Source organism: Melospiza georgiana, chromosome 26 (genome assembly GCF_028018845.1).
Source record: "Melospiza georgiana isolate bMelGeo1 chromosome 26, bMelGeo1.pri, whole genome shotgun sequence".
Taxonomy (NCBI): domain Eukaryota; kingdom Metazoa; phylum Chordata; class Aves; order Passeriformes; family Passerellidae; genus Melospiza; species Melospiza georgiana.
Window position 1 is genome coordinate 4,341,959 of NC_080455.1, and position 12,271 is coordinate 4,354,229.

At 43.2% G+C, this 12,271-nt stretch overlaps 1 protein-coding gene across 1 annotated transcript in view; it reads left to right on the forward strand.

Moving 5' to 3' along the window:
- Positions 1-4,051: 4,051 nt before the first annotated feature.
- Positions 4,052-12,271, forward strand: part of CPAMD8 (C3 and PZP like alpha-2-macroglobulin domain containing 8) — a 58,882-nt gene continuing 50,662 nt past the window's right edge. Inside the window, exons 1-8 of the mRNA XM_058040625.1 lie at positions 4,052-4,149; positions 7,040-7,191; positions 8,294-8,316; positions 9,193-9,358; positions 9,471-9,523; positions 10,534-10,551; positions 11,541-11,595; positions 11,738-11,851. Coding sequence (XP_057896608.1) covers positions 4,052-4,149; positions 7,040-7,191; positions 8,294-8,316; positions 9,193-9,358; positions 9,471-9,523; positions 10,534-10,551; positions 11,541-11,595; positions 11,738-11,851 — 679 coding nt within the window. The remainder of the gene's footprint in view (positions 4,150-7,039; positions 7,192-8,293; positions 8,317-9,192; positions 9,359-9,470; positions 9,524-10,533; positions 10,552-11,540; positions 11,596-11,737; positions 11,852-12,271) is intronic.

The window sequence follows — 12,271 nt, forward strand, 5'->3', positions numbered from 1 at the left end:
TGGGATTGCCAGGACATGAAAAGAGTTCCAGAGGGGCAGAAGATCTAACAGCTCTGAAATGCACCACTGAGCCACACCAATTAAGAGCATTTCCAGTGATTATGGGAGCATTCCTGTTCAACTCACAGAAATTATTTTAGGTTGTTTCTTCCGCTGCATTTGTGTGTGGTCTGTACAGCCAGCACGAGGTCTGCAGAGTGGGCTCAAATGCCTCTGATCAGTTTCTTTTTAAAACATTTCTGTCATAATGTATATGGAAAATCTGAGTTTCCTGCTAATTCAAGATCTTTAATTTTCTATGTCATGGTTGCCCCTAGATATAACTAATTTTTAAATTTATATAGACAATGTATGCTTGGAGACGGTAGGATTTAAAAACTTAATCCCTTTGTTTAATATCTCTTGCAAATGGGAGGTGGCTCTGCTGTTCAGTCAGACTATACACAAATTTTATTTCACCAGTCCTGTAGGAGCTGAGAAGAGAATTGGGAAATTATTTCTGACTAAAATCTGAATGACAGCCCCTTCTGATAAGCACATCCTTCTAAATCATTCAAAATCCTCCATTTGAATGCTTTCTTAGTACTATTTCAGTCACTTTGTCAGAAATTAAAATGTTATATTACTGTGAAAGATCAGACTCTCCTGCTCTATAGATGAATAATAACCATTTTTGACAGAACTATTTAATAATCATGTTCTCAATATCATTATCCTGTTACATGCTACTTAGATTACAGTCTTAGTTGAAAAGTGCTCTTTAATTATCCTTTCTTTATAATTTCTTCTAGAGATGTTTGTATTCCTGGGGGGCAGGATCAGTCTGGTTTCTGCCACTGTCTGGACTGATGTTAAATCATTTTCCCCAGTGCTGGGAGGTGCAGGAGTGTGGCAAAGCCTGGGACACTTTGCAGTTTATCAGTTTCTGCTTTTGCTATCTCTGTTTGGCTGTCACAGAAACATGAAGGGAGAACAAAACTCAGAGTTAAAGAATAGGTGTGGCTTTTTTACCATGAATATAATGCTGTAAAAATTAACTAAGGCCTTGTTCCTGTCTGGTGCTGTGCAATGACTGAGGTGAATGTTTTTGCACTGGGAAAGGGGGAGAAATCATTCTGGAAATTGATGACTTTTTTATTTTTCACCCACCTTCTACTGAAATCTAGTGTGGGCAAGAGTTAATACAAAACTCAATAATTAATAGCCTAGGGTTTAGTACAGTCTTTTATGCAGAATTTACATGCATTAAAATATTTAAGCAAGTGAGAATTACCTTTTATACCTGAGTGACAAGTGAGTGACACCACCCATGCTGAGGCAGTTAGCAAGGACTAATTATTGATGATTTGTCCTACCACTGTTTCCTGTGAGTTGTCTGACTGAGTTCAATCTGGCAGTTGAGGAGGGGGGAAAAGCAGAAGGATTCCCAGCTGTGAGTGGCAGCACTTGGAAATTATTATTATTTTTTTGCTTGACAAATCCCTGTCTGATAATTTTCACATTGCACAGGTTTTTTTCATGAGGTATATGGGACATGGGGGAGGATTCTTTCTCCTGCAGGGCAATGATGAGAAGTGATCAGGGTGTGAATTTGGATCCAGCCAGAACCAACACAGATGGATTCACACCGTGTTCCCTAAACCCCTGTCCCTCCCTCACCTTTCTGCCACCAGCAGGGCCAACACCAATCCCCCACATGCTCCCAAGTGCCTGAGATTCCTGAGACTTTATGAGGAGCAGAATTACGTTTTCTGTAAACGAAATAAAAATCTGAGCTATGCGCAGAGCAAGCGGGTGGGTGAATATGGCCCATAGATGTGACTGATGAATAGTTTTTATACATGAGCAGTTCTTACAGAACTTCCTTTTAACTCCTAACCATTACCAGATGTGGGTTGCAGGCGGCTGCTGGAATTCCAACACCTGTTGCATCACACTGAATGGGATTCATTTTGGCAAGCACAGAAAATTCCATTTCAGAAAGTAAATAGTTTGAAATTATATCTAAAGCCTCCTTTTTTTTTTTTTTTTTTATTCCAGCCTTATTTACAGGATTGCACATACCTTCATAATTAGAAGATGGTTTGGAGTCTTCAGAGGCCGTAATTGCCTGAGATTTCTTGTAGTCAGTAAATATCAAATGGAAAATCTTCAAATTAGGAGAAATCTCTCATTTAAAAGAATGTGCAATTCAGAAGGGCTGTATTCCACATAAGGGTGATTTCTCTCTGTGCTTTTTGAGATGTAGAAATACACATTTGTGTGTTGCTCTGAAGGTGATGGAGCTCCATTTTAGAACTGCACTTTGCTGCCTGCATCAATCCATTGCTGAATCCTGTTGCTTATTCAAAGTCCTTACCCAGAGATTTTTCAAAGCTCTTCCTGTGGCTGGCAGGATGGGTGTTTAGTGGCATTTTGTGGGGTTTTTTGGTACATTCCCCATAGATCTCATGTACAAGTCTGTAACGAGTCATTTATGGTTTGCTCTAGAAAGATATGGATTGAGTGTAGAAGTAATTCATGAATTAATATTTTTGAAAGCATGGTGCTGTTTCAGCCAAAACATACCTGATCTGTGTCATGCCATGGGAACAGCAAAGGTGCCTCATTTTCATTTTGCCTCCTTTAATCTTTAAAGAAAGGATCCCAACATCCCCTGAAGTGTCACCCTGAGGAGAGGCTGGCTCAGTAAGGCTGCTCTGCAGAAAGGGAAACACTGAGGCAGGCAGGGCTCTGGGTTTGTGGCTCAGAACAGGAAGAAACTGGAAAACAATTTGGAATTACCAGATATTTTTCTTTGCTTGTTTCAGTTTGTCTCAAAAAAAAAAAAAAAAAATTCCCCAAACAAACAAAACCTAAACAATTCCACTTTAATGTACTTTCTAATAAATTCCTTCTCTTAGTTCCTAGCTCATTATTTCCTTGGGAAGTGACCCCTGTCCTTCTAGAGTCCCATCTTGTCTCATTTGTCAAAAAGGGTTTGTTCTTTTTCTAGGTTTGTTCTGCCTCTCCACAAAAATGAGACCGTGCTGGTTTAGGATAGATTCAAGTAGAAAAATGTAGCCACATCTCACAGTGTTAGCCACTATTCAAGATAATCTGAATTTGTCAAAAAGCTGTTGAGTTAGTGACTTTACTTTTAAGAGAAGACATCAAAATGAGCGTCAGTTTCACACGAGATAAAAATCTAAGCACTCTTTGTGTGTGTAAGCCAGGTGGAGAAATATGATTCAAACTACATTGAGGGTTTCCATTTATTACTGGGGCAAGAATCCCCCTCTGAAGCCCTGATGTGCCTGGGATTTCTCCAGCAGGGACCAGAGGAATCATTCCTGGATATCTCTGTGTAGAGGAGATGGCATTTGTTCTGTCACCGAGGCTCTCTGCTGTCGCCCTGGGTTTGCTTTTCCCGGTTTGTGCGAGCTCTGCCCTTGGGCTGGCTCACTGAGGGCTCCTTCTCCTGTCCCAAGCCCAATCCCCAGGACAGAGGGATGGAGAGGGGCAGATTCGGGCCTAGGGAGCGAGGAGGACGGACGAGCATCAATCAGTCAGCGCTGGAATCTGGGTGGGAAAGCAGCTCCGGGGCAGAACTCCACGGAGTCCTGAGCGCACAGGGACTGGACCGTGCCCCGGCCCTGCTCCCTTCGGCTCTCTCAGCTGCCATCTGTGCAGCTCAGGAGGCAGGCGAGGCGCCGAGCAGCGCTGCCGGGGCTATCGGGGCTGGGCAGAGCCGTGCGGGGCGGGCGGAGCCGCGGGCCGGGCCCGGCGCACCTGGGGCCGGGCGGGGCGCGGCCGCCTCCCCTCGCCCCGTCCCCGGCGGCGCTGTCAGGAGCGGGCGGGGGAGCCGCAGACAAAGAGCCGGGGCCGGAGCCGAGCGGGCACCGGGGCCAGGAGGGGGCGGCCCGGGGGCGGGGACGCGGCGGGGGCGGCGGCCAGAGGCACCGGGGAGCGGAGCCCGGGCGCGGGGCGGCGGAGCCTCGGGCTGCGCTCGCCGCGAACAAAAGGCTCCAGCTGCCCGCGCACGGCGCCGTGGCCCGGGCTCCGCGGCACCATGTCCGGCTGCGAGCCCCGCCGAGCCCCGGCGCTGCTGCTGCTGCTTGTCCTGCTCGTTCTCTGCAGCCTGAGCGCTGCCCAGCCCCGCCAGCGCCAGTAAGTACCGGCGACTCTGCGGGAGCATCCCCGGGCTGGGTGGCGGGGGAGAAGCGGCTCTGCCCGGTCACGACCGCGGAACGAAGCCCGTGGAGCGGCCGGAGGGGTCTCGGATGGAGCTCGGCGCTGCCCGGCGGTCCCTGGCTCTGCCCGGTGGCCCCTCGCTGTCCTCGGCTCTTCCCCGGTCTCCTCCGCTCTTCCCGGTGGTCCCCGGCTCTGCCCGGTTCTTTCCCGCTGTCCCCGGTCGTCCCCAGTCGTCCCCAGTTCTGCCCGGCTCTCCCCCGGTGTCCCCGGCTCTCCCCCGGTGTCCCCGGCTCTCCCCCGGTGCGCCCGGCTCTGCCCGACTCTTCCCCGCTGTCCCCGGTGGTCCCCGGCTCTGCCCGGTTCTTTCCCGCTGTCCCCAGTCGTCCCCAGTTCTGCCCAGCTCTCCCCCGGTGTCCCCGGCTCTGCCCGACTCTTCCCCGCTGTCCCCGGTGGTCCCCGGCTCTGCCCCACGGTCCCCGGCTGTCCCTCGTTGTCCCCGGCTGTCCCCGGTGTCCGGAGCGCGGGCAGAGCGAACCGAGAGGAGGAGGAGGGAGCTCCCGTGCGATACCTGCCCGCAGCTGCTCCGGGAGCGGAGCTTTTATCTGCCGGCAGGTATTTAAGGAATCCGCCTGCTGCGGTGCTGGGGGTGGTTGAAGGTAGCGCTGGGCGCTCCCGAGCAGCGTGTGAAGATTTTTGTGGGCTTTTTTTGTGGGAAAGATCAGCCGGGGAGAAAGTCAGAGAAGTTTCCCCGCACTGTTAGGAACTGAATCCGCAGCTCTTTTCCAGCGTGTTTGCGTTAATTCTGATTAAGGTTTGCTTTGTTCTTTATCCCTGCCTTATTATCGCCCGACAGCATCGTGAACAGCTGCATTAACTGAGTGCCATGGAGAACTTATTCTCACTTGCTTACTAGAAAATATTTCACGTCCTGCCAAGTTTTGGCGTAACCTGACAGAGGTGTTAGTTAAAAGTGCTTAAAGGATCTGTCCAGTCCCTGTCAAGTTAACTCTTTGGTTGCCAAATCCAATATTTAATTTTCAAATGCCACTTATTAAGGGATTTAAATGGTTGTATCAAGGGACTGATACTTCAGAAGGAGTTTCAGCAATTGGGAACAATGTGAATACATGTGCTTCACATATGGCACTGCAGTGCTGGGCTCATGACAGTTTAAATCTGATCATTTCATCCTGAATGCAGCTGGTACTCTTTCTCCCTCTGCAGCTAGATCAGCTATCTCTCTCACCCAGCATTTCAGGCTCAGTAGTAACTTTTTATTGTTATTTATTGCCATTCTGATGAATTTTCAAACCTGGCAGCCATAAGGTTTTGAATGTGCGAGTACCCCGTGCAATTTAACTCGAATGCCACAGAGTTCTGAACTTCCTTTGGGGGTAATGGGATCTCCATGGCAATGAGGCCTGCTGAGAGAGGAACATGGGCTTGGAATTTGATAAAAGATTACTTGGGGGCTGTAAAACACCATCATCCTCATCCCAAAGTGATAATTAATCATGAGCTAAAGCGACCTGACTCATGGGACTGCAGAAAGGCACGGGCTGAGAAATTTGGCTTGAAAAGGCATCTGAGGAATTGCCTCTTGTTTTAAAAAAAAAAATCCTTTTGGGTAGGGAAAAAACCCCAGAAAGGTGTGTCATGAAGAGAATATAAATGTGTTGCTTCCAGCCCAGTGCATCAAAGGGCTCAGAGCCTGCAATGCTTTTAGCTGACAAGTTCATGGCACGGTGCCATCCAGAGAGGAGTGGTGCAGATTCCATTCAGAAACTCTCACATTGCAGCATCGATGGGAGGTCGTTTTGGGTGGCTTTAAAGCCTCCTAAAATAATGCCTTTTGTAAGCTTGCAGGATCTAATTGTTTGAACAAGAATGTGGTGGCAGAGATGGGAATTCGAGCTCCGTTTTGGAGCTGCAGTTTCTGGGCTGCTTCTGCAGAAACTGCAAGGTCAGGTGTGTTAATGCCTCGGGCCTGGCATTTAGAAAGCTCCAAAAATCTGAGTCCCTTCACTCCTCCTGTGTGAAGCTGAACTATGAAAATGGAGCCATGTGATTGAGTTAAAAATATTAAAATTGTTTAAAAGAAAGCCTTGGTTATGAAGCTCTGAGAAGTTCAGGTACCTCCTTATTCCTTCATGAAGTTTAACTCTTTTATGGTTGTACATTTAGTTTGTTTCGTATAGTAGATAAATGAATGGGGTTTCATTAATTTATTCACTTGAATATCCATTTATTTGCTTTAATGTGAATTTATTATTATAGATGCAATAAACATGGATATATTACTGGTTTTATTTAAATCCTAAGGATATGCAAGCCATTTGTAGCCACTTAGGCTCTGTTTGTTCATTTATGCAATTAGATACATTGTAGATAAATGAATGGGGTTTTATTAATTTATTCACTTGAATATGAATTTATTCACTTGAATATGAATTTATTATTATATGTGCAATAAACATGGATATATTGCTGCTTTTATTTAAATCCTAAGGATTTGCAAGCCATTTGTAGCCACTTAGGATCTGTTAATTTATACAATTAGATACAGGCTTAGATAATTATACATTAAATTATATTTATACATTAGGTACCGGCTTAGATAATAATACATTAAATTGTCTTATAATTTAATTAATTAGATTCATTAGATACAGGCTTAGATAATTATACATTAAATTATATTTATACATTAGATACAGGCTTAGACTGCTGGTGACAACAAATGTGGCCCTACAGGAGGAAATACACCACAGAGTTCTTTTCCTTTTGCTACACAAGAAGTGCCTCACAAATGGAGCCATTCCTTGTGGCTGTGTCTTGACTGACCACTTCCAATTGTGCTCCTCAGGGGTTATTTGATTGCAGCACCTTCTGTTTTCCGCTCTGGGGTGGAGGAAGCCATAAGTGTGACCATCTTCAACTCTGCCAAGGAGACCACGGTGCAGATCCAGCTGGTGGTCAAGGGAGAGACGGTGTCACGGAGCCATGGGACAGTCCTGGGTGAGCTCTGAGCTCTGATGGATGAGCTGAGGTGCTGGGGGAGCACCTTGGTATCTCCTAAAGAATTGCTTTGGGTGATAATGGCATCAAACAAATGGATTTGCTGCTGCTGCGCCTTCTCTGTGTTAATGTGGTTTTGATCTCGAACACTTTGATAACTTTGGAACACCAAGACATCCAGGGACCCAGTATAACTGATATTCTAGAGTTTTATAGTGATTACACTTCCTTTTATGCCTGAATATTTATCAGTGAGTTTTTAAAAGTTTAATTTTGAGAAAAATCAAAAATCTACATCATCATCATCATCAATTTCTTCTCTCCAAAATGAGTGCTGGGAACACAGTCTCCCCATCTTTAGGACTGAGGTGGTAATGTTTGTATAGCTGGATAAATCTTTAAAATCCAAGCCAGATACCTCTGTCCTGTGAGTAAAATCAATGTGATCTGATGATATCCAGCTTAATGCTGAGTGACTTTACAGTGGTGAAAGTGAATTGCAGTAGCCCTGTGGTGCCACTGTCACTAGTGGTGGAAGCTGCAGTGTAGTCAAGGCAATCAGGCTCTTTAACCCTCATGTTTAAACCCTTCTGTGTGTTAAAACTGGGAGTTTTATTAAAGCCATTCCATTTCTTGGAACAGATTTTCTCTGGCTGTGTCCTCCCCTTGATGATTTGAGAGTGGCTGACAATTGCAAAGCAATTCAAAGGGGGTGATGCTGACACATGTGGGCAGCAAATGCTCCAGAGAGCTCCTAGGTATGGCTGGGTCCATCAATCCAAACAGATCCCATGAGTGTTTGTTTTGAGAATTGTATAAGTCCCAAAAGAGGCCGGGTCCTTTTTAGAGCAAAACAATTCAGCAGAGCACTTTGCAATTTAACTTGGGCAGAAGTTGTAAATAAATGTGGACCAGGTTTATTTTGAAGAGCTCTTCTGGGTCTGACTTACCCTGCAGACAGTGCAGGAAAATTATTTCGGGTAAAATCACAACTGCAGAGAGCAGCTCTGTGGCGTGAGGTCTTCCTTCACTCAACTGCAAATATCTTAAATCTTAATGCCTTACCTTGAGAATAACTCTTGCTTTCTCTCTCATATTTTAGATAAAGGAACAATTAAGCTGAAGGTGAGTATCAATAATTTTAATATGTATTTGGTGAGCATGTAAGAGACTTCCTCAGCCACATCAAGCATTGATCTCTGGCACAAATAAATGCCACATTGTGGGGCACACACTGAGTAGGACACTGCCTTCACCAGAGGAAAAATGGAGAGTGAAAACAACAAAGCTCAACCCATCACAGCCCACTTTTACACCACTACAGAAAATCAGTGGCTTCTGTGTTGGGGTTATTTTATAAGAATGGCAGTACAGAATTCTGTGTGGGGTTATGACTTCAAATGTTGGCAAAAGGGAGCTGGACTAGAAGAACAAGCCCTTAAAAGTGTTTTGGTTTGGTAGAGTTTCCTAACTTAGGACTTATTTTGGGCTTGTCATCTTTGGGACGTTAAAGGGAGGTGGTGGAACAAAATATTCAGTTATGTGCATCAGGAATGGTATCAGGTTTTTTATTTTGTCACTTTTATTCTGAAGTAATTTTAAAGTACTTGTTTTTCTGAGCAGCTGGTTGAACATGTACATGCATGCACTTTTTGCTTTGGGGACTTTTTGGTGTTGCTCATTGGGGTTTTTTCCCTCTGTTGGGTTGGTTTCCCCACATAACACACCTGTACTGGGAGCTGCATGTGTGGATCATGGATCAACCATCACTCTGCTTGAGTGATAAAGGGCAGAAGAGAATTTCCTGCCATGTTTCAGCATGAATTTACCTCCTTTGAGGTTTATATATTGTAGAAAACCTAGTATGTCCTTAATTTTCCTTTCACTACTAACACAGATTGACACCAAAAGACAGCAGGTGCCTCTTCTTGCTCACTTCAATGTCAGTGATATTCTCAGAGGTTTTTCTGTGTGTTCCTCACCTCCTGGTGTGGTGTTCAGGTGCCTCCAGGGCTCCGTGGACAAGCTCACCTGAAGGTTTGGGGCAACAGGCACCTGGCAGAGGAAGGGCACATCTTCCACAACTACACCACAGTCACCATCGACAGCAAGGGCTCCTCAGTGTTCATCCAGACTGACAAACCTGTCTACAAACCCAAGCAGAAAGGTAAAATCATCCTGGATAACTTGCCAGGTGCTTTCAAGGGGAGTTTTAGGATGAGCTCATTTGTTCAGACTAAGCTCTGATGACTGATAATTTCCCTCTTTTCCTTTTTCAGTGTTGATAAATCTCTTCATGGTGACTTCTGACCTGAGGCCAGTCAATGACAGGGTAAAGAAATCTGTTTTTTTTTACACTGTGCCATATGATGGAATACTTGGTAGCCTACATTTTATTCAAATATGTGAACATTTGAGAATTATATAAAATAGAATTATTTTTATTATATATAATAAATAAAAATATAATATATTAAGTATATAATAATATATTATCATATAGTATGTATTTAATATATAATATATATTATATTTATATATAATAATACAATAATAAAAAGGATGAAATATATAATAATATATTTATATTATAAATATATAAATAATAGATATTATATTATTATAAATAAATATATATTGTATAATGTATATAATATAAATATATGTAAAAATAAATATATAGAATAAAAATAATATATTCTATAACAATTATATATATTATATGAATATTATAAAAATAAAAAGTATATATATAATGTTAATATATTAATATATAATGTATATTATGATATGATATATAAAAGGTTCTTTTTAGACCAAAACAATTCAGCAGGCACAGTCTGCCCTGTGCTGGAAGCTCAGCCTTGTGGTTGCTCACCAATACACTTATAAAGAAACAGAGTTGGATTTTTAAGCTGTTTGGGCATAGCTTGTGACGGCTTGTTTTATTTCTAATTTTTATTTGCAATTTGTAATTTATTTGTAAATTGTAATTTTTACAATTTGTAATTTAAGCGTTTTTCACTTGGTCATGCTCCCATTGGAGGTGAATACAAATTTCTGGAGTGCCTATTTGGAGGCAAATAGGAGGCAGCTCTGCCAGACCAGAGACAAGAATTTTTTAGAGATTTTCACATTATTTAGATGATGCACAGATATGTAAATTGTCACTTTTCCAGATAGATCTCTGAATTAAATGTGTGTTTCTCAGGCTACTCTTAACAAAGACGTTCAAACTCTGTCGCTTTGGGTCTCACACTTTGCTTATGTTGACTCAACACTTCATCACAAAAAGCAGAGATGTTGTTTCATAAATCCTTTTATTTTGCTTTTTTCTTTCAGATTGAAGCTTATGTGGTGGTGAGTATCTGTGTGCCCTTCTAGCACCTGTCCTGTGTAGCATTTAAAGGAACAAATTTCTGCTTTTCCTGTCCATTATTGCCATTCCCACCCCTAACCAATGAAATTCTCTATCCCTGTGTCTCTATCTGATCTCTGTGCCTTTGGTTTTTTGCCATCACCAGCAAATATCCTCGTTTTCTGCTTCACTTTCAGAAGTTAATTCCCATTTTTCAGCCTGAGAAGAGCTGGCTTGGTTTACTGGGATTTATAACTGTGACAGCCCCATTTCTCCTCCCTTCTTTTCACTCCAATCCTTGCACCCAAACATGGATAGTGGAGAGTAGAAATTCATGGAAAGGAAAGGGTTCTGCTGTCCTTTTCCTTATGAGGGGAATGAGATGTTCCCTCTGTGCTTAAGGGTTTTTTTGGGGGTGTTTTTTGGGCGCTGTTTTGGGGTGGGGTTTTTTTTTGTTTTGTTTTTTGGTGATTTTTTTTGTCTTGTTGGTTGGTTTTTGGTTTTTTGTGGGTTTTTGTAGATTTTTTTGTTGTTGTTGTTTTGTTTTGGGTTTTTTTGTTGTTTTTTAATGTGTTTACCTGTTAGAAAGCAGAAGGACTGACTCTTGTTGAAGACTTAATGCTGACAAAACCAGCAGGGTTCATTTCACCTGGGTTTTTTCATCCAAAATTTGTCTTTCTGCTTGTACAGCTCCCTTTAGGAATGAGGTCAGTTCATCCCATCCAGGGGTGGTATTTTAAGGCAGGGGAAAAATCTGCTTGACAGCATTTATTTGTGCGCATTATTTACAGGAGCAGAGCTCTTAAATAACTCCAGAAAGCAAATACCCCTGCTGTAAGGTATTTTTGGGACATTTTTGACAGGTTTTGGTTACATTTGAGCTGTCAGTGAGGTGTGTGTATTATAGAAGGAAGTTCTTTGTTGCAAACTGAGTTAAATTGAGTTAAAGTCATGAGTGGTGCTCATTTCTCACCCCTAAACCTCCCTGCAGGATCCCCGGGGGTCTCGGATGATAGAATGGAATAACCTGAAGCCATTTTGTTGTGGTAAGTTCCAGATTATTTATTTTTTTTCCCCTCTGTGTGCTGTGATTTGCCTTTGCTTCTGCTTCCACTGAGTGGTGTTCAGTGAGGCTTGGCAGGGGCTGGAGAGTGACAGAGCTCAGAGAATGTTGTTTTCTTTTTTCAGGCATTGTCAATATGACTTTTCCCCTGTCTGATCAGCCAGTGTTTGGGGAATGGCTCATCTTTGCTGAGATGCAGGGGCACACCTACAACAAATCCTTTGAGGTGCAGAAATATGGTGAGTTTACTCTAACCCAGGTGCATTTGGAAGAACAGAACACTGAGAAATGCTTTCATTTGAGATTTAAAATACCATGAGGAGAAATTCCTTCGAGCCATGTGTTTCAGGGATGTTAATTGGGAGCTTTGCTGAGGTTACCTTGCCAAGGTGATTTTGGTTTGTTGCTGTTTTGATTGTCCTGTTTTGAACAGACAGGTGTCTGTTAAGGAAGGCAGGAGCCTCCCCTGAAATGGAAAATGCAAACCCCTTCCTTCTGAATTATTATAATTTTGAAATTAAAAGGCTTTCAGGCAAAGATATGGGAATAGGAATAACAGGATAAATAAAAATACAAATGCAATGGCACAAAAAAAAGAAAACAGACCACTGCCAGAGTCAGAGCAGTCCCTGCCCTCTGTGTGTCAGGGAGGTGGCACA